This window comes from Protopterus annectens, chromosome 13.part0, assembly GCF_019279795.1.
Source record: "Protopterus annectens isolate FY-2018-M chromosome 13.part0, PAN1.0, whole genome shotgun sequence".
Taxonomy (NCBI): domain Eukaryota; kingdom Metazoa; phylum Chordata; order Ceratodontiformes; family Protopteridae; genus Protopterus; species Protopterus annectens.
Window position 1 is genome coordinate 262,844,785 of NC_056747.1, and position 24,558 is coordinate 262,869,342.

The 24,558-nt window shown below is 41.6% G+C and overlaps 1 protein-coding gene across 1 annotated transcript in view; it reads left to right on the forward strand.

The window, feature by feature from the left end:
* LOC122787227 (calcyphosin-like protein) overlaps positions 1-24,558 on the forward strand; it is a 165,689-nt gene that overhangs the window by 37,975 nt on the left and 103,156 nt on the right. The window contains exon 2 of the mRNA XM_044053824.1: positions 14,509-14,650. Within this exon, the coding sequence (XP_043909759.1) occupies positions 14,514-14,650 (137 nt within the window). The 5' untranslated portion in view covers positions 14,509-14,513. The remainder of the gene's footprint in view (positions 1-14,508; positions 14,651-24,558) is intronic.

The following is a 24,558-nucleotide window of genomic DNA, read 5'->3' on the forward strand; positions in this document are numbered from 1 at the left end:
TTCTGCCTAAGTTAGCATTTGAAGAACAGCCCAAGGGGTGGAGGTAGAAGAAAGTTGTTAGGTAGTCATAGTGTATGGAAGGCAAATCCTAAATGTTCTACAGCCAGGCAGGGGAGCAGAAGAACTGTAGTCTGGTCAGCGTCAACCAAACCACTGAAGAAAACTTTCTTTTTGAAGGATAAAAAGATATATACATATGCCAGTTTAGACAGCAGCTTAAGCAATTCAAGTATCCTACTATATATGAATGATCACTTGTGGTCTGGGTAAGTGTCAATAAGTGGTCCACACTTTTCTTGACTTTTTATATACAAAACTTCCCATTCTGGTTTTAGCTCAAGTATAGCTGTCTAGAGCCACATGAGATAAATCGGACATGGTATGTGCCCTATCAGCTTCCCATCTTCAGAATGATAGTAACAGACATGAAACTGAGACACAATGCATATCTGAAAAAAATGGCTCACAGACAGGACCCAGGAAGTTAGAATTGGGAGTCCACCTTTACAAAGATACCAGTCACAAGTGGAGCCCCTCCAGAGATCAGTCCTTGGACAGCTCCTTTTTGGCATTTACTTCTCAGAAGTCAAGGCAAGTGTCAGTGGTCTCTGGCTGACTACATTTGCAGATGATTGCAAATTGGGAGCTGTCATTGAATCTCACACTGATACAAATGTTCTCCAGGAGGGGCTGACACAGACATGACAGAGCCATGGACTAAAACTAAATGACAAGAAATGCATAATATTATCCTTTGGGAAGTCATCCATCTCTGGTAACTATCATATCGACACTATACCCCTTAGAGATGACCCAGTAGTCATGGACTTAGGTACTCACATAGATAGTAATCTAGCCTTTGACCATCATGTGTCTACATTGGTGAGGGAATCATTCTATGTTGTGCAGCTTATAAACAAAGGTGTAGCATCTGAGTCCAAGAAAGTCTTTGTTTCACCGTATTCGGCATTCATCAGACCTACCATTGAATACAATGCCCCCCTTTGGTATGTACCTAACCCGGCATATCCAACAACTGGAATGTCCACAGACGTTCCTCACTAAAAGAATACAGGGTGTAAGTAAAATGTCCTATGCAGACCACCTCAAGGCCCTATCCTTGTATTTTGTCTCCTACGGGCTTTTGAGGGGAGATCTATACCTGGCATACAGCAGACCCCACTCTGATGGACCTCCTGCATATCCACAAAACAAACACCACCAGAATTACCCATTCTAAATACTTAAACCTTGCCTGTGATATAAGTAGGGCCTGCTGGAGAGATGGGTATGTATCCCAGAGACTATTGTGTCTATGGAACAGGCTCCCTATCCATGTGAAGCAGAGTTCCTCCCTAACCCAATTCAAGTGCAACTTGGACAGTTGGATGGGAAACCAGAAATTCATCCCTGGTTTTGCACCTATGTCTCTAATGGACACAAGTAACCTGTAAATGGTTCATCACCCATGCTTATACTTATCAAGGGTATCAGAACTTGTCAGAAATTTGCGATGCATGGCTAGGCTTAAAAAGGCCCTTGTGGTCATTAGCCTAGTAAAATCTATGAACCTATGAGGCAGCAGAATAGAAATTCAGGAAACTGAAGAATTTAGCATGGATAGAAGGATGAGAAGGTAAATAAAGCACAAGTCAGAATAGGCTTAGGGTACTGATGTAGAATTAACAGAGCACAGAGAGGGAGGCTGGAAGTAGGTGAGCAGGAAAGCTAAATGCCCAAGTTACTGGTATAGGTAGTGTATCTTCATGAACAGAGCAAAGGCAGATTAGCTAAGCATTAAGATGAGCAATGAAGAAAGATGTTGTTGTACTTTTGTTCTCCTTCAGTGATGTGACAGATTGTGCGCTATCCATGATGTCACTACTGCAGTCAACTCTGCTACTTGCTTTCTTTACATTTTATGGAGTAAATCCCTTACACACAGGACAGTCAGCTCTTACATCATGCCTTTATTAAACAAGAGTACTGCATTACTTATAAAAAGTACTACTAGAGAATTTATTGTCATGTAGTGCATGTGTTATTCTGTAATATTTTATTTGTCATGTAGATTTCTGTACATGAATGGTGTGTATAGATGGCAGGGACACTGTGTTGTTAATGTGCAGATGTGGTTGATTTACAGAAGTCCTGTGTTTGCTCGGAGTTGTGCTGTGACCTGAAGTGGTGAAAATCACACTGTTCATATTTTTATTTCTGAGACTCTGACAAGTTTTAATACTGAGAGGTCATATACCTTTAGTGTGGAATAACTTGTAGGCTTTTGTTAGTTCTGTCAGTGTCACAGTTTTACTTTTTTTTTCTGCTAGCATAATACAAGAAAGTGTTTGTTCCTCTTTAATATTGTTTTATAAGTTAGTGCATGCAGTAAGACTGTTTTGTGCAGTACTAAGATTGGGATGAAGAAGTGCACTTTCCCTGATATGCGATCATCTTGGGATTGAGTATTCTAAGTTAAGCTTGCAGAGAGGCTGTGCACACAAGGATAGGTGAAAAAGACCCCGACAGAGCATAATGACTTCAGATTTATTTTATCTGGCTAGTCCTGGCCAGTTACTTTCTTGCACATTTGCTGTGTAGCATGTTGTACTTTTAATGTGGTTGTCTTGTTACATTTTTTTATTATTCATAAAGGTTGTTTTCACTGAATTAATCAAGCTCTATCACTTCACTTAAAGTGTTGTGAAACAGGACAGCTACGTAGGTTAAGAAAAACACTGCAGAGACTGTAAAGTGACAGATGCCATGTCTTACAGAAGTTATATTGCTAATGTAAAATACTTAACAACTAAGAAAAAAAGGGAAATAAAAAAAAAAAACACTTGCAAAGTGGAAGATTTCTCAGTTTAAAAAACAGGACATTCTTTAAAAACCATGACCATGCCAGAGACCCAAAATAGTCATTAAATTAAATTAAAGAAAAAACAAAAATTATAAATATATATATATATATATATATATATATATATATATGTGTGTGTGTGTCTCTGTGTGTGTGTGTGTGTGTGTGTGTGTGTGTGTGTGTGTGTGTGTGTGTGTGTGTGTGTGTTTCTGGGCACGTGATTTGATCACATTTCTTCACATTCATGGTTTTGATGTTTTGTGAGTCATAATACAGAAGATGTGGTCACTTGATATGGAAGTGTGAAGATGTGCATTTTATGTTTTTGTGATTAAGGAAACTAGATATGTTCAATTTTGATAGAGAAGTGCAATGACATGCATGTCTGTACTGATTAATAGTGAAATCTTAAATATTTTTGAAAACATTTTTAATTAAATTCCTTTGTACAGTTGTACTATTTGTTGCAAACTGGTAGTGTTCTGATATGATCCTATAGTCGAGTCCCATTGCAGGTTGCATAGTATAAGGAGTGCCCCAGAGGGGTATTAACATTTCCTTGCTTTTTCAACAGAGTTTTGTGCTACATTGTTCTAACTTTTAATGAAAAATGTAATGCTCTGGCAAAATATTGTTCAGCTTATGTACGAGTTTCACAAGATGTGTATAGTATCCTTCTTGTTTCTGCAAAAAAAATGGTAAGGGCTTTAAACCACTGAAATGAGAAAATAGTACTGAAAAATGCATTTAAGTTATGTATGTTGCAATGGGGACAATAGCATCAGATGGTTGGGTTCAGTTAGGCTGTCACATTTTGCATTACAATTTGTACACTAAAATTGTTTATTTCGTATGTTTCACTGCACATATTGCCCAACTTAGCTCTAAGCTGTTTTATAGATATGTGAAACCACCACATTAGTAGCTCAACAGGTAGCTTGGTCACCTTTGATGGTGAGAGGATTAAGAAGTTGTGGGTTCTCTTCCCGTATTAGTTGACACTACAGTGTAGTATAAGGGGAGTGCTGCACTCTTGTGGTCCCATCCTTTGTGTGAGATGTTAATCATGGTCCCTTTAACCTGGCCTAAATTCCTGTGCCAGATATTGAAATGATTACGAGGAACCAAGTGTCCTAGCCAAATTACTCCTACACAATACAGTAACTCAGTTATTCCCTGAAAACAGACCATAAGTCTCGGAGACTAACCCTATAAATCATAAGAAAACAAAATAAGCTTATTTACTGAAAGTGGCAAAACATAAACATCTGAACTAAAGACTGCAGAAAATGAAAATTATTGTTGCCTCTTTAGAATAAACATACATTGCATTTCAACAGAGTCACCAGAGGTGCATGAATGAAATACTTTGCATTTGTACTTACATGTGGATGTTTATAGGTTATGTAGTACTGCATAGCAGATGGTACTTTATTTTTATAAAGTACAATTTAAAATGTATGGTGCTTCTTTAAGATAAAGTGGAATTTTGAGATACTGTGCCAAGAGAGGGACACAGTAGTTATGGCAGTTCCTTAATGATATGTTTTAATTGCCTTCAAATGCTAGGTACTTATAAAATATGGGAATTTATTGTAATAAATAGGAGTGCAGAACCAGCAATGTCTACTACTTTAGGTGCAGAAGTACAAGTGATATTTTGGAACTGGGGCTGTTGTACCAATACCCATGAAAGGAGTTGTTTTACTGTTGGCATCTGAACATCAATGGATATATATATTTGGCCATGTAGAATTACTGTACTCCAAACCAATATTTTCCTGTCTACAAAATGATTAATATAATGCTGCATACTGAAATCATGATTTAGCTATTTCTCTCTGTCTCTGTTATTGTGCCGTTTGTGTGAAATCTTGTAATACGTTTTTTAGGATTTTGACGTCTGTTTTACTCTTTCATCATATTATCCATCATATTTTAATAATTTTGGTCCAAAACCATCCTTCTCCCACTTGGGCCACAAACCTGACCTGTTAGGCATCTGGGGAGTCACAGTTCCTAACTGTAAAGTGTCAATCAAATCAGAGACATAAGCTAAGGCCAGTATGTTAGGAAACCTGAAAGCACTAACAAGGAGAGTGAATAGAGAAAGGAGTAATTGTAGTTAAATAGTTCTTGAACTTTAGAAAAATCAGTATAGTTAACCATCATTTGTAGCTAAACATGAACAAACATTAATGTTTGTTCAAAATATGGCAAAGAACACAAATTATTGTCACTGTCCAAATATTCTGAAAGGAATCAGCAATTCCAAGTACTGCCATTCTAGGTGAATAAACAAAGCAGAGATATATAGTCAAAATATTGTCATCTGCGGTCATAAGGTGTACTATGGAAAAAAAGAAAACGGGAAAGCTTACCAATACACCACATCTATATAGCTGGACCAATCAGATCATTTTGTGGTAGAACAAATTTTAAAAGAATAATAACCACTTGTATTGCTGCTCTGTACAGAGAACATCGAGATAAAACTCAACAAAATGTATATTATTTTTTTCTGTTTATTTCCATATTTGTCCTTTAATTTTCCTCAGTACCACTATAACTATCTGACTATCTGTTGTGGTTATTTTGATGAAGCTGTAACAAATAATAAACTTTATTTGAAAATGTGCAGAACCCATATACAATATCCTATTAAAGAACAGATGTTTTCCAACAGGGTATTAATGTATAAGGAGAGCCCGGTATCTAGTCAATAGCCATGGCAGCATACTAAGCTGCAATGAAGCATGGACAGAGAAAAAAAAATTAAATGGCCACCATCTTTCTTAGAGCTTGCTAAATGCATCTAATGAAAAGGTAAGTAAATAAAAGTGGAAAAATAATGTAACTGCAGCAGCAGTTACAAGGAGCTGAGGTTCCATTTTAGTTTCCCCTTACTACATCACATAGAAGCAGCATTTACCAAGCATGGAAATGTAAAATAAAAAGTGTGTGTATGTGTGTATGCATGTGGTTGTAAAGTGTGTGTGTACTTCTCAACTTCTTTGTTCAAGAATTCTGGAAAAAAAACTCCTCAACGTCTTTGCTCAAGAATTCTGGACAAAGCCAGCAATAACTGGGTGGCATAGTCAAAAAAAAAACTGAGAAAATCATTATATATTACCTTAGTTCACTTTAAAAAATGAATAAAATGTGAGGTTTTGCATCAGCATGCCTTTTTTCCTGAACAATAAGAAGTGTTAAGGCTGAGTTAATTGTCTACTGTATCTAAGAGATTTATCATAAAAATGAAACCTTTTTTCAAGAGACAGAACAAAAATGTTGTTGTTGTTGCTCTTTCGGCTTTTCTCGGTTAGGGGTCGCCACAGCGGAACTCCAGTCCGCTAATGATTGGCAGTAGCTTTTTATGGTGCCGAGGTGCCAGCTCGATGGCCAACCTTCAGTGAAGGCACGCCCATTCTATGCATGTCTTTTGAATGCCACTTGACCGCGGGGTGGACATGCAGACTCCACACAGAAGGTGCTCAAGCCGAGAACCGAATGGGAGAACCTCTTGCTGTGAGGCAACAACGCTACGACTGTACCAATGCGGCTTAAGAGACGGAACAAAAATATGAGGCAAAAATGAGGGTCATTTTACAAAATTAGGGACAGTTGAGAGGTATATGGTGTGCAGGGGGTGCACTGCTTTGCACTGTATGTATTTTTTTTCATTTATTTGATCTCGGCGAGAGATCTGAGGTGTATAAGGTCAAGAAACTGTAATGGCTGTGTGTGTGTGTGTGTGTGTGTGTGTGTGTGTGTGTGTGTGTGTGTGTGTATGTGTGTCTCTTGAGTTTCTGCATATGTGTGAGAATCTCTCCCTCTTGCCAGTGTGCATGTGTGTGGCATTAAATACATGATGTATATATGTATATTTTTGATGTAAAATATGTCTTCCAACAGGAATTATATATCCTACAACAACTCTGAAACATTGTGTAGAGGAGCTATTTCACATCAAAAATATAAAAAGATATGTATATACTAATAATAAAACAAATACAAACCAATTTAACTGACAGCTCATTTTCTAAGCACAATGATACCTACCAGGGTGGGTGTTATATGGGAAATAGACCTCCCAAAGGTGTAGAGGGCCTTTCATTGGTGTTGGGCCTCATAACACCCCTGGGTGGTCTACTTTTTCCCCAGTAATGCTAGACTGAATATGTTTTTTAATTTGTCTGGGTATGTAACTTGCTGCAGCACTTTGTTTAGGACCAGATCAGCTCAAAATGAAAAAGGCAAAATCTAGAAATGTTGTTAAATTAATTTGCTGTTACACAAGTAGAAAGGCATTCCTTGTAACAGAGAGCTAAATGAATAGGGTACACTGTTGGCAACTGCCAAAGGCATCTGTGAATAAACCATTAGTCTTTCCAGTAAAGAACATCTTCTAACCTGCAGTTTTGAACTTGGTGGCACATCCTACCAATCTCTACTGCAAATGAAGTAACTGAAGCGTGGGAATAGCAGTCCTGATATTCCTCCTGTAAGTGATAACAATAGAATTGGAGATTTCAAAACCAGAAATAAGTTGGTGTATGGAGGATAATCTTAATGCAAGCATATTGTACCTGCTTATAAGTAAGGTAAGACAGTACAAAAATGTATAGATGACTATATGAAACCTTTAACCAAGCATAACTGCTAGTATGTTAAAACAAAGACAAAGTGCTTCACATCTATTGTTCTTAACATATTAACTTACTTTTCCAACTATTCATATCTTCAGAGCATGTCATTTTCATCTAAACTGTTGCTTTGATCTGTTGAACCTTAAGGTATGAACCTCTTTCATAACTCAAGACTTTTTAAGTGATGATGACCACCTATGAATCTGCCTAGCTTGTGAGGAACATTACTATAGCTGAAAGTCCAAGGAAGCTGTACATTACAGCAGTCGCATCTACTTTTCAGCATCCCGGAGATGAAATTGGTTCTACTATCCTTGTAAGTCTTTCAGGACTTCATTCCCGTAGGTGTTCTCTTATTTCAAGTCTAACAACATGACAGTAGTCTCGTACATCAACAAGCAGGGAGGAACTAAATATTATACACTTTGCTATGAAACCATCTGGGTGTGACAGTGGACAGTCATAGGTTCATAGATGTGTACTAGGCTAATGGCCCTGGGGCCTTTACAAGCCTAGCCATAGGATTATCCTGGCATCATGCCACCCGACCTTAGTTTCCACTGCCTCTGTCGAGTAGAGCCACTGGAGTTATCCCTGGGGTGAATTTTCTATTTCCCATCCACTCGTCAAGATTTCTCTTGAAGAGGGTCAGCGAGGTGCTCTGCTTAACATGTATGGGAAGTCTATTCCACAGCATGGGCAGTCTCTGAGTTACGAATCTGTCCCTCCAGTACATTCTGTTGATTGTGGTAATGAGGTTGAGGTCTCTGGAGCATGTGCTGTGGAGGGATTGAGATTTCTTTAGATGTAGCATTTCTAACAGAGCTGGGTCAGATATGGCTTTGTAAGTCAAGCAGAGATTGCCTCTAAGTCGTCGATATGAGACCGAGGATAGGTGGAGTTCTTTGAGTCTGTCCATATAGAACAAGTGTTTAAGGTCTAGGATCCTCTTTGTGAGGTACTTTTGCAGCCTCTCCAGTTGTTGCAGATGTCTAGTGAGGTACATGCCAAATAGAGCATTGTGCTTGATGACTGGCCTAATGAGGGAAGAGTAGAGGGAGACAATAACCTCTTTCTTCCTGGATGCAAAACCCTTAGTAATGAGATGTGCCACATAGAAGGACTTTCTGACCACAGTGGCAATGGAGTGATCAAAAGAGAGGCTGCTGTCAACCTGTGTTCCCAGATCTCTTCTAATGCCTTCTGTGCTCAGTGGACTACCATCGATGTGGTAATTTATGGGAACCAGGTTTTTCCCAAAGGGAATGATGACACATTTTTTGGCATTGAGGCTTAAGGCCATGGTTCTGACACCAGTCGTTGGTCACAGTGAGGCCATTCTGTAGGATGTCAACATCACTTGGGGAGTTAATAATAGCTCCCAACTTGCAATTGTCTGCAAAATTTGTCAGCCAGAGTCCCTTCATGTTGGCCTGGACATCAGAGAAGTAGATACCAAACAGGAGAGGACCCAGGACCGAACCCTGTGAGACTCCACTCGTGACTAGTCGGCAGTCTGACTTGGAGTCAGCTACTTTCACACTGTGGGTTCTATCTGTGAGCCAGTTTGCAACCCACCTAGTGATATATGGGTTGATGCCTAGCTTAGTGAGTTTTTCTATGATTCCTAAGTGGGGAATAGTATCAAAGGCCTTGGCCAGATCAAGGCAGACTGTAAGAACCACCTTGCCTTCATACACAGCTCTGGTGACTGACTCAAAGAAGTCAACTAAGCTGAGCAGGCATGATCTACCCTTCACAAAACCAAACTGTGTGGGATCCAGAGTTTGGAGATTCCCTATATCCTTGTTTATTAGGTCCATGATGATGCATTCCATAGCTTTGCATATCAGACTCGTCAATCTAATAGTAACAGTTCCCTGGGTCTGTAGTCATTCCTCCTTTGTGGAGAGGGATGACTGTAGCAGTGCGCCATTTGGTAGAGACAAAGCCCGAGGTGAGGCTGTGATTGAACAGGGCACACAGGTGAGGTGCCAGTTTACTCTGTAGTTCATGTAGAACACAGCCAGGGATATTGTCAGGTCCCATAGAAGCTGTATTTTTGGCCTTGGACAGTGCTGTTTTAACCTGTGCAGCAGTAATACTGGGTGCCTGGCAATCTACTGGTATTGTGATTGGTCCTTTGGAGGGAGGGGTAAAGTTGGCACTGAATCTGTCAGCCAGTATATTGGCAATATCTGTCAGCTCAGTATAGGAGGTACCAGTGTGCAGTAGCTCAGAGCAAATCTGGGTATTGCCATGGAGATTCTTTACATAATTATAGAAGGCCTTGTGGTTGTCTTTACCATATGATGCAATTCTGTTTTCATAGCTAGCTGTCGAGGATTTGATGAGGGATCTCAACTTTTTGTTGAGGCTGATAAGGGAGTTTTTCCCAGTCTTGGGATGTCACCTTATTCTGTATCAGTTTTCTCCTTCTGTTGTAGAGTTTGTTTATGGCAGGGGACCACCAGACTGGCTTCCTTTTTTTTTGGAGGAGAGCGTCTTGGTTCTACTGGGTATGGCAAGATCCATGCATTTGTGTACGTGTTCGTACAGTGTATTGTTGAATGATTCGGTGGTCATGCAACTATTCTCCATTTGCATGGGTGCCGTGAAGTTTGCCACCTCTGTTTTTAGGAGCCCAAAGCTAGCTTTGGATAAGTTTTTCATGGTGGTTACCTTTGTGGGGGGAGGGGGGATGTGGATTTCCAAGGCAATTAGTTTGTGGTCAGATCTAACCAGGGAGGAGTTGACTATTTGTGTGGAGCAATGGTCTCCCATGTTAGTAATGACCAGGTCAAGGATGTTGCTACCTCTAGTGGGGGTAAGAATGAGCTGATCCAGGGCATTGAAATTAATGAATTCCAGGAAATGTTGGGCAAGTGTATTGGTACATGAGTAGTTTTCCCAGTTAACGGGTAGTTGAAGTCTCCCAGTATGAGAATGTTAGGTTGGACCCTAATGTTGTCCAGGGTACTTAGGAATGTGGAGTGTGAGTCTTGGGACATGGTTGGGGACCTATAGCAGGCTACAACCTGAATCGCTGTCTTACCCAATGTTAGCTGCACCTGAAGTATCTCTGATGCATTATGTTGGGCTACCAGTCTGGAGGTGTGCGCATCCTTTATGAATATGGAAACACTACTGCCTGTGGAGCTTCGGTCCAAGTTCTGGGGCTGAAAGGTGTGGAATGAGTTATAGCCTGGTAGTGCAGGGGTGCTTTCTGCTGCCTTGAACCAGGTCTCTGTTACAGCACAAATGTCAATGTTCTCCATTTTAAGGAGTGCTTTGAGCGAGTGCATTTTGAGATTTAGACTTCTAGCATTGAGCAGCATGACCCTCATATTGCATTTGTTTGTAGCTGTTACGGTGGCAATTTTGGTCTTTGGAACACCGCCTAAAAAAGGCACTATAGGAGTGGCAAGAGCCTTGGCCAGTATCCGGAAGCCCAGGGAAGACAGATGCAGGCCATCTCTGACAAAGTATTGAGGTCTATCAGTCATGTCATCTCAGACAGATACTGGATCCCATTAGAATGACACCAGAAACTTAGCCAATTATTGAAATCAATAATTTTCTGCATGTACTGTGGTATCATTCTGGGTGATGGTAGGATGCTGCTCAGGGCTAGGGTAATACCCGTCTGGGCAACCTAATCCGAGAGCTCCTCCATGTCTCTTTTCATGTAGTCCAGGGTGGTACATCTCAGGTCATTCACACCTTGTCCAAGGTGGTACATCTCAGGTCATTCATACCTTGTCCAATCTGAACAGTTCTTCCTAGCAACTTACTCTCTCAGGGCAGGTAAGCTCACTGGCCAGACGGTTACCCAGTTGTCTCATTGTGCCTTGCAAGTGTTCAGAAGAATCTTTTATCACTGTGGCTTCACAGAGTGTGACCTGTTTGCATTCCCAGCAAACACCTATTGCCCCAAATTTTTCTTCATGATTCCTTCTTGGTGAGGTTTGGTTGGGGATGACTTAGCCCACCTATGTACAGATAACCTTCTTTACATATTTCCCCATTTCCATTCATGATGATTCTCGTCCACAAAGCCAGAGTTTTCATCTCTTTGCACCCTTCCTCCAAAAACAGACCTTGTTCCCTCTTCTTCAGAATTAATCTTTTAATAGCAGCAAATACATGTGCCAGGATGATTTAGGAACTTCTCACACTTTCCATGAAAACTTCTTATCTGTTTTTTCACAAGAAGACAATGACTGTTAAAGATTCCTCCATATTTTATGCCCAAGGTGGTTACAGAATTCAGTTTAAACAATTCTGTCAGTTTTCTAGTATTCTTCCAGAACTGTTCTAACTAAGGCAACTACCTCCTTCTCAGACAGCTTAGATATTATGTGGACAGAACTAAGTCCTAGGGAAAGGATGATCAACTATTTGTATCCTTTACCAAAACCCAAATTAGGTAAGAAAGCTAATAAGCATTCCCTGAATATTTGAATGACAACTGCATTTTCTTGTGTTATAACAAATGTAGGAGAGCCCTTACTGTAACTCCTAAGACATATTCCACTAGAATAAGGGCTACTGCAGCAACCTTTTTCCATAACATCACTTTGGATGGTACATGCACAACAAACCCCTGCACTTTCATTAACACCTTTCTAAGGTACTATAAACTCAACATTATTTCAAGGTCCAGGTCTTCTTTTGGAACCACTGTCATTAGACATGTGGGCCCATAAAATGGTCACCCAGGAGGAATGGCTAGGGACTCTAATCGAAGAGTCACTATAGATGAACCTCTTCCCATCAAATATAAACATACTGGAGACTTATCATACAGATAACGTTGTAAGAAGAAGGTCTACTACAGTTATTAAGGTAGAAGGAAAGTCAGGTAAACTAGGTACAGAGTTTCAGAAGGGCCTGAACTGCCATTCATCTCATTCTCATAAAATCTAACCAGTTAGTACTTTTGGCTCACAAGAAGAGGATCCATTGCCAGAATTTGAAGTGGCAGATGTAGTGGCCAGCTCTAGACTAGTAAATGATAAAGCTGCTATCAGTTTGTACTACACTGAGATACTGTAATATACTGTCATTACACAGGTTATTTATTACTTTAATCATACTGCTTTTGTGGCCTTTTGGACTGCATTCCATCCTGACATTTTGTTGCCTGCAAAGCTGTCAGCAGTATGGATTCAGCTTTCTTCCCATAGTTGGGTGGGTTATCCTGGTCACGCAGCACCTCCATTTATGTTCAAAACCCAGGCCTTTGTGCTGGAATAGGAGTCATGCAGCATTTTGGGTTGTTAAATGTTATATGCGATACAAATATTGTAAAAAAAATACTATATTTCTAAGGTACTGTTAATAAAATAGTGTTATGCAGATATAGTATAAAATGATGTTGTTTCTTTTAGTGCAGTCAAATAATACTCTGTATTAGCTAGTGGAAAAATTACTTTATGATGGGTTAATGGGTCATTATGTGACCACTTATTTATTCATGTATAAAAGGAAGTCTTTTCTAAGCTATGGCAGATTAAATCAAGTCTCAAATGGGAGGCTTGTCCTGTGTACTGGATTACACATGTTTGAGTGCCTCAGTAGGAGGTGCTTGCTTATGCATGGGGAGGGATTCTCAGAAAGGAAGGATATCTCTCTTTGCCTTGAGTGGTACATGCTAGAAAAACTGTATAGTTGCGGGCTTGGAACTGCTGCTGTAGGTGAGAAATAGGTTCATTCGGACATGCAACAATTTCATGTTTGCTGGACCAGGAGTCTGCTGTATATTTGGACTTTTTATTCAAACAGTAGAGAAAATTGTTCATAAATATATCTGTTCATAAATATATTTTTCCTTTGATAGCAGTATACTTTTCTCAAAATTTGCTTTATAACCTTGAATAGAGCAACTTGTGAGCTGAGCAAAAAATATATATATTTTCAGTTATATCTGAGACTATGTCTTGAAATTACCATAATACTTGGTCAGCATCTCCAGACTTAATAAATATTCCAGTACATTTTTGTTTGTAGTTCTGCTATTCTGAGAAGCACAGATTTGATTCTCAGATTTTTTTCTAGCTACCTTTTTCCTCCTTAGCCTCATTGCTGATACTCTTGAGTCCTTTTTGTTTCTTGCCACTGGGAACTCCTCAGAATAAGAGTGAGAGGTGACCAGAGGGAGTCGTCATTTAGGCTTGTCATCATCTCAAGGCATTCTGTTAGGCTGCAATCCCACCACTGGTGGATGACACGGGCCTACAGTGCCCTCCCAATGTGTGTGCTTGTTCCCACTTACATGCTAATGAGGGCTCCCTTTACTGACTTGGTAAAGTCAAATGCATATCCAATAGTCCTGGCTGTCTGTTAGTGCCTTGCAAGCCTTTGCCTGCTTAGTGAGGATAATCTGACTGGAATCACCATTCCCTGCCTCCAGAACAGGCAAGGCAGCATTAACTGTTCATTCCTATCCTCCTCCTCTGAGATACTCTAATGTGCAAGCTACTGTTTGAACTTGGGTCATCTACATCATAGTCAGAACTTTAACCTTGTGTGCCAAAGAACCAGATTCATGATCTCCAGAATTTTAACGGATTACTGTCAAGAGCTGAGAGGGGAACAACTTACAAGGCACTGTGCGTAGGCATATGGTACAGCAAACCTGATGTACATGCAAGTATGAAATAAAGCCTGTCTTAGGAAAACAGTGTTCATGATTCATTTGTTTCTGTGCACAGATGTTATGCAAAAACATATGCGTATTAGTCTGTTAAAGGAAAAGAGCTCATGCATTTAAGATACTGCTTTGAATTTATGTGTTTCCACTGAAATGCCAACATTTCTCTTTAGGCACTTTTCTTCTTCACTGAGTTTTTTTTTTTTTATAACGCTGAAAAACTGATATGATAGTTACAGGAAATGGACCATTTATGTTTTCCTTTACAGTGCTTATTAAAGTGGTTAGAAGGCTAAGATATTTTTGAGAATGCTACCTTATGTGTTCATTTTGTACCATAGTCAGAATGGCAGGTACCTCAGATCACGAACAAGAAGCAGTCTTGAAAGTAAAGCAGCAGTTGGAACAATGTAAAGACCCAATTGAAAAGCTGAGGTTGCGCTGTTTGGCAAGAGGGGCATCTGGAATTAAAGGGCTAAGCAGGTAAGACATATATGCTGTATAATCAACCATCCTGAGTAAAGAGCAGTATTTTGGTCAAAGTACTAAAGCATTTTTTTTATTTTTGAATATTTACTTACTTAGTCTGCAGAAAATAAAATATTTCATCATGCGTATATACTGCAAAAAAAAAAGTTTTTATGTGATGCAGAATGCAGTTCTGCAAATCATCATCACCACCATCAGCCTCCATTTTCAATATTGGGTCGGGGTGTCATGTTAACTATGACCATTTCTCTTGATTCAGTGCCAGACTCTTACCTTCTTTTGCACTCATGTGTGACTGACACAGATCTTCTCTCACACAATCCAACCATCTCTTTGCTGGGCATCTTCATTTCCTCTTGATTTCTTCCTATCTGTCCCAAATCATCTTCACAGGAATGCCTTCTGTTTTTCTGCAGTGCCGGAACCATCATAAACTTTTCCTGCAATTGGAACTACTTTGATTTCTTCTCTTATGTCCTCATTTGTCTGTCACACAGTATACATCCTAGCAGTAATCTCAGGCACTTCATTTCCATCACCTCTAGCTTCCTCATCTGCTCTGCCTTTACTGCCCAGGTTTCCGTACCATACACTAGTACTGGTCTTTTGTACACCTTACTTTTCAGCAATTCTGCAAAATAAAATTGAAATTTCTTTTTCAGTGCGCAGCCAGGGATAGCAATCCCAAGAGTTTTGAAGGATAGTAAATGATATCAAATTTTACACATTGTCATTCTCTCAGTCTTGTCATGTCTTGTCATGGGGACTGAGAGAAAGGCAATGGCAGAATATTTCACCGCACAAAATACAGAGGTTTAATTGCAGGTCCTATGTACACATGGCATGTGAATCATTAACAATGGTAAAGCAGACAAGGCTTTCCTGGACCAAGTATGGCAGGGAGTGGGTGCATCATATGGTCACCCATATGATATTGCATACAAGGACTTATACTCAAGACATTACTAGGGATTGATCGACTAGAAGTTGGATCGCCAACACAGAAGTAGCTAACATGGATGAAAGAGTTCTTGGTAATCATGCTCTGAGCAGGAGAGAGAACCTTTATATCTGGCAGTGTCTTCAGTGTGGAAGCCAGTAGCAAGGCTAAGTCGGGGTGAGAGAGGCAACTGCTCCGAGTGAAAAGTGCTAGGGCCGCGATCAGCTGATTGCAGTCACTGTTTAATAAAATACCATCATGTGAAGTTGTTAAATCTCGCTTTTATTCTCACTGATGGGTTTGGAGCCGATCCTTGGCTCCGACACGGCCAATAGCAAAGCTCAAGGTTTAGCAATAGCTCGAGACTAAGCCCCTTATCCCATGATGCACTGCTGGAATTACCTCAGATCTAGTTTGCCGCAGCACGGATCTCTTGGTTTCAGCGTTGCTCAAGACTGTTTTCATCTATTAGCAAGTTTTTACAAACTTTTTTCTATTTTCTTATAGTGTTAGTTCTGTGCTACTTTAGTGTGATTTAGACTGTTAGCCCCTTCCTTATTAATAGTTGTTCTGGCAGTTTTTGGCCTTGGCCTTTAGTGGATAGTTGTGATAGAGTTTATTAGATAGTTTTGTCAGTTTATATAATTATACATATATATATATATATATATATATATATATATATATATATATATATATATATATATATATATATATATATATATATATATACTGTGTGTTAAAACTGTTTCATATTTGCTATTAGTTGTGATAGAGTTTAAGCATTAGCATAAATATGTCTGAAGTTAAAAAAAAAATTTAAGTCTGGCTTCAAGAAATGTCCAGACTGTGGACAAAATATGTTAGTCATTGACGGGCACGTTCAGTTTGTATACTGTTTAGGTGCGAAGCACCCACAAGAATCTTGTACTATTTGTCATTCCTTCTCTTCTAGAGTGCTGTTAGAAAGGAAGAGAAAATTGGTTGATTGGGGCTTGCTTAAGCACCCCTTCTCTGAAGCTCTGAGTGACCAGGATGGTGCTAGCAAGTCATCTAAGTCTTCAAAATCTTCTGCGGACTCCAGGGGATTTAAGAAGGCTAAGAAAATGGACAATTCAGGGCCATTGGTTCCATTGACCTCGGAGCTGAGTGTGCCTTCCTGTCGGAGCCAGCTCACAGTCTTGGAGCCAGTCTCTGAGACTCCTTCATCTCCTTTGCTTCAAACGGCACTGTCTGTGCATTCATCAAAGTCTTCTGCCAGCCTCTCTGATCTGGATATGGACCGTTTGGTGCAGAAGCTCTTAAGGGCACCAGGCCTTGCCAAATTATTGTCAGGTCCGACACTCACGTCGGAGCCGAAGACCATCACCCCGGACTTGACTGCTCCTCCTCCGAGCCGTACCGGACCTTCGGAGCTGGAAGAGGTCAACCTGATGTTTGTTGAGCCTGTGGAGCTGAGACCTGCCCCAATATCGTCGGTTGCATCTGCTCGGACGTCCTCGGCACCAACCAGGAACTCTAGGAGCTGACACTCTCCTGTCTAGACATAACATCCAATACCTGGGTACAAAGCATCATCTCCAGAGGGAATTTCATACCCTTCTCTTTCCCCCCTATTCCTGTCCAGAGAATCCCGGATGTTCCACCCAGTTTCAGGGAACAAGCAACTATAGAGGTCCACAAGTTGCTAGAAAAAAAGAGTCATCCAGCCAGTCCCAGCAGACCAAACAGGATTTGGAAGTTACTCAAGATTCTTTTTGTTCCAAAGAAAACAGGGGGCTAGAGAGCTATCTTGGACCTTAGCTGACTCAACCAATTTGTGAAGAAAGAGAAGTTCCAAATGGTTATGCTTCAGTCCATACTTCCCTTTTTAGGGAAAGGCAATTGGATGTGCTCCATTGATCTCAAGAATATGTACTACCATATAAAGATGGACAGACACTCCAGAGATCACCTGCACTTCCGGCTGGAAGCCAATTACTATCAGTTTCGAGCCCTGCCCTTTGTCTCACTACAGCCCCCAGAGTTTTCACCAAATGCATGGCAGTGGTCATGGCTCACCTGAGGCATCTAGGATTCCAGGTGTTTCCATACCTGGACGATTGGCTCCTTACCTCCACCACCTTGTATCAACTGATTCAGGCAACTGAATCCACTCTGACACTCTGCAACAAATTAAGCATTACAGTCAACTTTGAAAAGCCTGCCTTGTCACAATCACAGCATATCATCTTTATAGGAACAGAGTTAGATACCTCAACCACCACTCTACATCTTCCAGCCGAAAGGGTCTCACTGTTTCACCAGCACATCGCCTCATTGGTGTCAAAGAACAGAGCTCCAGCCGCAGAGGTCTTGAAAGTATTAGGTTTGATGGCAGCAGCAATATTAGTCATTCCTCTCGCAAGGCTGCATATGCGAATTCTTCAATGGCTTCTGTTTACCCAATGGTCTTACCAGGAATTGCCAATGAACCATATGATCCTTATCACAAACTCATGCAAGAGGGACCTTCAGTGGTGGTTGACGTCTCTTCATGTCACAATGGGACGACCCTTTGTGCCCCCCCCCCAGTAGCCACTGTGACCACGGACGCTTCCTTGATAGGGTGCGGGGGGGGGGCATTTTCAGGGAAAGACCGCCCAAGACACATGGACGGATCAAGAGTCACATCTGCATATCAGTGTTCTAGAGATGAGAGCAGTACTTCTGGCATTGCAGTATTTTCAGGACTCTCTTCCTCTAGGGACGATTGCAATTCATACAGACAACATGTCAGTGGTCTGGTACTTGAACAAACAGGGCGGAACCAAGTCTTACCCCCTTTGTCAAGAAGCCTTCAGAGTATGGCAATGGGCTGTATCATCCTAGCAACGTACATCCCGGGGAAATCCAGCGTGATAACGGACAAGCTGAGCAGGGCAATTTTGTTGCCTCCCGAGTGGTCTCTTACCCAAGACATTGCAGATAGGATTTTCCGCAAATGGGGCCAGCCTTGCTGCGACCTTTTTGCCAGTCATATCAATACCAAATGCAGAAGCTACTTTGCCCTGATACCACCTCTGGGACATCCCCCGAAAGAAACACTCGTATACAATTGGCCTCCAGGTCTCCTATATGCATTTCCTCCAATCTCACTGATACCCAGATTTTTACAGAAAGCAAAGTTGCTGGGAAGGACTGTCATTCTTATAACCCCCCCCCCCCCATTGGCCTAGACAGATTTGGTTTCCCTTTCTTCACCATCACCTGCTGGAGGATCCATGGATCCTGGACCCAGTTCCACATCTGCTGACACACCTGTCAGGGGACCCTCATCCTTCATTGCAGTCACTGAAGCTAACTGCTTAGCTGATCCATTTCCCACATAACCAGGCTTCATTCCCTGTCGTACGACACAAGACAAATTCTATTGTCTTCCCATAAGCCTTCCACCAGAAAATTATATCGCAGTAAGTGGAAGATGTTCTCCATTTGGGCTGGCAAACAAAAAAAAATTGATCCTTTTCAAGCTTCATCGTCATCCATTCTAGATTTTTTGACTATGATTTTTAAGGAGGGAGCAACCGCTGCTACAGTTCAGGTTCAGTTAGCTGCTATATCCAATTTCCATCTTGGAATTGATGGTTTAAATATTATGGCCCATAAGTTATCTAAGGCTTTTCTCAAAGGTACTTTTCACATGAGGCCCCCACTGAAGTCTCCTTATTCTCCTTGGAGTTTGAATTTTATGCCATCTCAAATAATTCTTTCCCCCTTTAAACCAGCATCATCTTGTGATCTCAAATTTCTGTCCTGGAAAAAGTACAGTTTTGTACCTACCATAAATATAGATGTTCGAGGATTCCATTGCTGCAGTCCTTACTATTGGGTATAGTCCGCATCCAGTCGGCCCGAATACCAGAGTATAAGGCTGACGTCGGTCAGGGCGCATTAGACTGACGTCAGTACGTCAGGGTACTAATGCGCATGACCGGCGTCATATCCTCAGTCTTTTCTTGCCCCAGATGTCAGAAGACCCTAAAAAGACAAGGCCCAAAATACCTGCACCAACACATGAACAATATATACAAAAATAGAAGCAGGTAAACTCACCTACACAACCACCCCTAAACACAGAGGGGAAGGAGGGAGGGTAAATTGGACTGCAGCAATGGAATCCTCGAACATCTACATTTATGGTAGGTACAAAACTGTACTATGTTCTTCGTTTTCCATTGCTGCAGTCCTTACTATTGGGTAGAATCCCAAAGCAGAGGTAAGGGAGGCTGGCAAATCACAAAGAAGCAGGAGCTGACAACATGCCTTGCAAAACAGCTGTGGCAAAACCAGCCCTAGACTTAGAGTAGATAGGAAGGTGATAATGCTTAGAGAAAGTATGCACTGAACTCCAAGTAGCTGCTTCCAAAATATCCTTAGTGGCCACCCCCCGTAGAAATGCTGTTGAAGTGGCAGTAGCCCTAGTGGAATGAGGCCTAATCCCAGCAGGAATCTCCTTGCCATGATGGGAATAACAAAATGCAATGCAAAAGCCAATCCACCTAGAAATAGTTTGTTTTGACACAGGCTTGCCCTGCGAACTCAAAGCAAAAGAAACAAACAACTGCTGAGACTGCCTAAAATCCTTAGTCCTGCTTAAGTAATAACGCAATTGCCTGTGTACATCTAAAGTATGCAAAATCTTTTCCCCTTTATTTTGGGGTCTGCATAAAAAGTAGGCAAATGAATAGTTTGGTTTAAAGCCACACTAGAAACCACCTTAGGCATAAAGGAAGGATTAGTACGTAATGATACCCTATCCTTATGGAAAATCAAAAAAGGCTCGACTGCCATAAGGGCCTGCAACTCAGACACCCTTCTTGCAGAAGTAATAGCCAACAAAAAAGCAGTCTTCCATGACAAATATTTCAATTCAGCAGTAGCCGCAGGCTCAAAAGGTTGTAGAGTAAGTTTTTCCAACACAAAATTGAGATCCCAAGCAGGAGTAGGAGCTCTACGTGGGGGTCTTATATTTTTTGCCCCTCTAAGAAACTGCTTGAACAAAGGATGCGAAAACAATGGTGGGTCACAATCATAGTGAGCTGAGATTGCTGCAGCATGAATCTTAATGGAAGAGAAGGACAGACCCTTGTCCAGTAACTCAGTAAGATATTGAAGAGCCATACTCAAATTAGGCTCAGAAATCTCCAAATTCTTTGCTTTACTCCAGAATAAAAATCTCTTCCATTTTGCTGCGTACACTTTCCTTGTACTAGGTCTTCTAGCTTCCATAATCACATTTAAAACTTGTTGAGGAAGTTGAGACCTGCTGTGTTTCAACACAGAATATGCCAGGCTGTCAGATGAAGAGAGTGAAGCTTGACATTGAGCAGATGACCGTCCTGCTGGGATAACAGATGTGGAATCAAAGGTAAAGGCCATGGAGGCTTCTTTACCAGACTCCGTAGAAGAGGGTACCAGTGTTGCCGAGGCCAATCTGGAGCTATCAAAATCATCCTTGGCCTGTCCTGTCTGACCTTTAACAGTACCTTTGGAAGAAGAGGCAGAGGTGGAAAGGCATACACATGAAGGTTTGTCCAACTGAAAGACAGAGCATCCACTTTCCAAGCTGTGTGATGAAACCCCTTTGTGCAAAACTGTGGCAGCTGGTGGTTTAGTGGAGAAGCGAACAGATCTATGTCTGGAGTTCCCCATGACACTGTCAATTTCTGAAATACATGAAGATCCAGTTTCCACTTGTGGGGATCCATGATTTGTCTGCTTAACACATCTGCTAAGGAGTTCTGTGCTCCTGGCAGAAACCTTGCCTGAAGAGTTAGGTGCAAGCGTGGCAGTCTCCCATAAAATCATCGCTTGCCTGCATAGAGGATAAGAATGTGTTCCCCTTGTTTGTTGAAGTACCACATGACAGTTGTGTTGTCTGTTAGAATCAACACCTGCCCTGGAAGAAGTAACTCCTTGAAAGCCAGTAATGCGAACTGGACTGCTAACATCTCCTTCATGTTGATATGTAGATGCTGTAGTCTGGCAGGCCACTTGTCTTGTATCCACTTTCCATTTAGATGAGCTCCCAAGCAATGTCCGAGGCATCTGTCGGTAAAATCTGACTCGCCTCTGGCCGGGTCACAGAGAGTCCCTTGTTTAGGTGACATTCCTGAGCCCACCACAAAAATTCTCTTTGAAGGCAAGGTATTATTTGAATGACAGTGTCTAAATCCTGGCAGTGCTGTGTCCATACATTTTGAGATACCATTGTAACTTCCTCATATGCAGTTTGGCATTGGGAAGCACCAGAATACAAGATGCCATGAACCCTAATGCTTGAAGGACTGTCTTTGCAGTCAGCACGGACTGATGAGATAGTTGATGGAAGTAAAGTGATAGACTCTTTTGTTTGTCCGGGGTTAAAAGGCCATCTGGGCTGCTGTATTCAGTCTCACACCCAGAAAGCACATGTCTTGAGAGGGTACTAGACTGGACTTTATTTCGTTCACAGAATACCCTAGGCATCTTAGCACTGCTATAACATATTCCAGATGCTGTAGAAGGTCTTCCTTTTCTTGAGCCAGAATCAGGCAGTCGTCTAAATAAGGATAGATTTGAAGTCCTTGTAGCCTGAAGTAAGCTATCACTGGAGCCAGAACCTTTGTGAATACTCTGGGCGCAGTAGATAAGCCAAAGGGCAATGCAGAGAACTGATAATGAGAATCTCCAGCTCGAAACCGCAGAGACTTCCTGTAACTTAGCCTGATAGGCACATGAAGGTAAGCTTCCTTGAGATCTAAAGTTACCATCCAGTGATCTTTGCCCAGCAGGGGTAAAAGCTGTTGTAACGTCAACATCTTGAACTTGGGAATGTCCAGATAAGTGTTGAGGAGAGATAAATCCAAAACCGGTCTCCACGTGTTCCCCTTCTTTGGTACTAGGAACATGCGAGAATAAAATCCTAGGCCCCTTTCTGATACAGGGACTGGCTGAATGGCCCCCATTTGGAGTAACTGAGAAACTTGCTTGTGAGCCTCTTTTCTTTGTGGAGGAGGAACGTCTGGCATGCCTTTGAAAGGGGGCATTGTATGGAAATAAAATCTGTAACCGTGGTGAATGATGTCCAACACCCATCTGTCTTGAGTAAGTAAATCCCAATTTTCTTTGAAAAGAGACAGTCGTCCTTCCAAAGGAGCTGCCAGACGAGAATCTATTGGCAGCTGAAAAGGCAGGTTATTGGGTCTGTTTACGAAAGGACTGACCCCTGCCCTCACCAGAAGTCTGAGCAGGTGAACTCCCTGTTCTAGGCCTAAAAGAACCTTGAGCCCTGCCCCTACCACGTCTAGACCTACCCCTAGACTGGGAATCATAAGCAGGATATGTCCACCCCTTAGCAGGCCAATTTCTACTAAACTTCGGTGGCTGTACCTGCAAAAAATCTTTAACAGTTTGCATAGACTTAGCTTTGTCCTCCATTTTCTTTAAAACTGCTTCCACAGGTGAACCAAACAACACATCAGACTGTAAAGGAGCATCCAAAATCCTTGTCTTAACATGCTCAGCCAAATTTTGATCCCTCAACCAGGCATGCCTGCGAAGAACAGAACTAGTGGCAGCCACCCTTGAGGAGGCCTGCACAGCATCAAAACCACATTGCAAAGAATGCTTGCCCACTTGTTCAGACACATAAACTAAATCCAGCAAGTCTTTACAATCAATACCTTCCGCCAAAGCATCCACCTTAGATTTCAATTGTGAAAGGAGATAATTTTGATATTTCAGCATGTGAAACTGACAATTCAATGCTCTCATGGCTAGAGTGGAAGAAGTATACACTTTCTTACCCCACCTATCTAACGCCCTTGCCTCTTTGTCAGTGGGAACAGGATTTTTAACCACAGAGGCCTTAACACCTTTAGGCCCCTGAGAAACAGTTTCTGGGTCCACCCTAGGACTCCTAAACAAATACTTATGAGCTTCGGGCACCCTATAGTACCTATCAGGTTTAACAGGAGCAGGAGGCAAAGAATCAGGGTTCAGGGAAGCTTCTGCAAAAACATCTTCCACCACATTCAACACAGGAGGTATAGCTAAGGGCCTATGCTGGGGTAAAACAAGAATTCCCTAAGCCTCTTCCTGGAATCAGAGTAATCCTGGCCTTCCCATTTAAAGTGCTCCCTCATGGAATGCAGAGTCTCTGAAAATGAAAAATCCTCAGGAGGAGAAGCCAAGGAGTGGCATCATCCACATCAGAATCAGAATAATGAGGATACTCCTGCAAATCTTCCGCAGAAGACTCAGAAGCCCCTGAACCCTGTTCAAAACTGTCAAACTCTGGTTCCACCCTAGGCCTCTTATCAGGAGGGCCCATAGAACCTCTAATCATAGTAATCAAATCTTCTGCCATTTTAAGCATATGTTTCTTAGGTACAGAACCCGAAAGGCTAGGAGAAGCCCCTACTGAAGCTGAACTTGGCCGACCTCTAAAAGAAGTTTTGGCAACAGAAGGAGAGGCTCTAACTACTGTGGGAAGAGAGGGAAGAATAGTTACCTGAGAAGCCCCCTCAGCCTGGCCTGCCTCCTGAGAGGTACATCCTGTAACAGTAAAGTTTCTGCCTGAGACTCCATAGAAACTCCTGGCAAAACCTCTGGCTCCACTGAGCCTCCTAAAGAACCGACGTCCGGGACTGCCGGTTCATCAACCCTAGGCTTCGCTGTTTTGTCCTTGCGCTTCTTGGACGAAGCGGGCGTCGGAGTATCCGACGGCATTTTATAATTGCAACGCTTCCCAAACACTAATCTGGCACAGTCTAACCTCCTCTTAATAGTGCGTTTGTTAAACCTAGCACAAGAGCGGCAACCAACAACGTCGTGCTCAGGCCCTAAACAAGGTATACACAATGTATGGTAATCCCTATGAGGTATTTGTTTCCCACAAGAAATACAGTTATTCACTTTTTCTGACATCCGGTTAAAT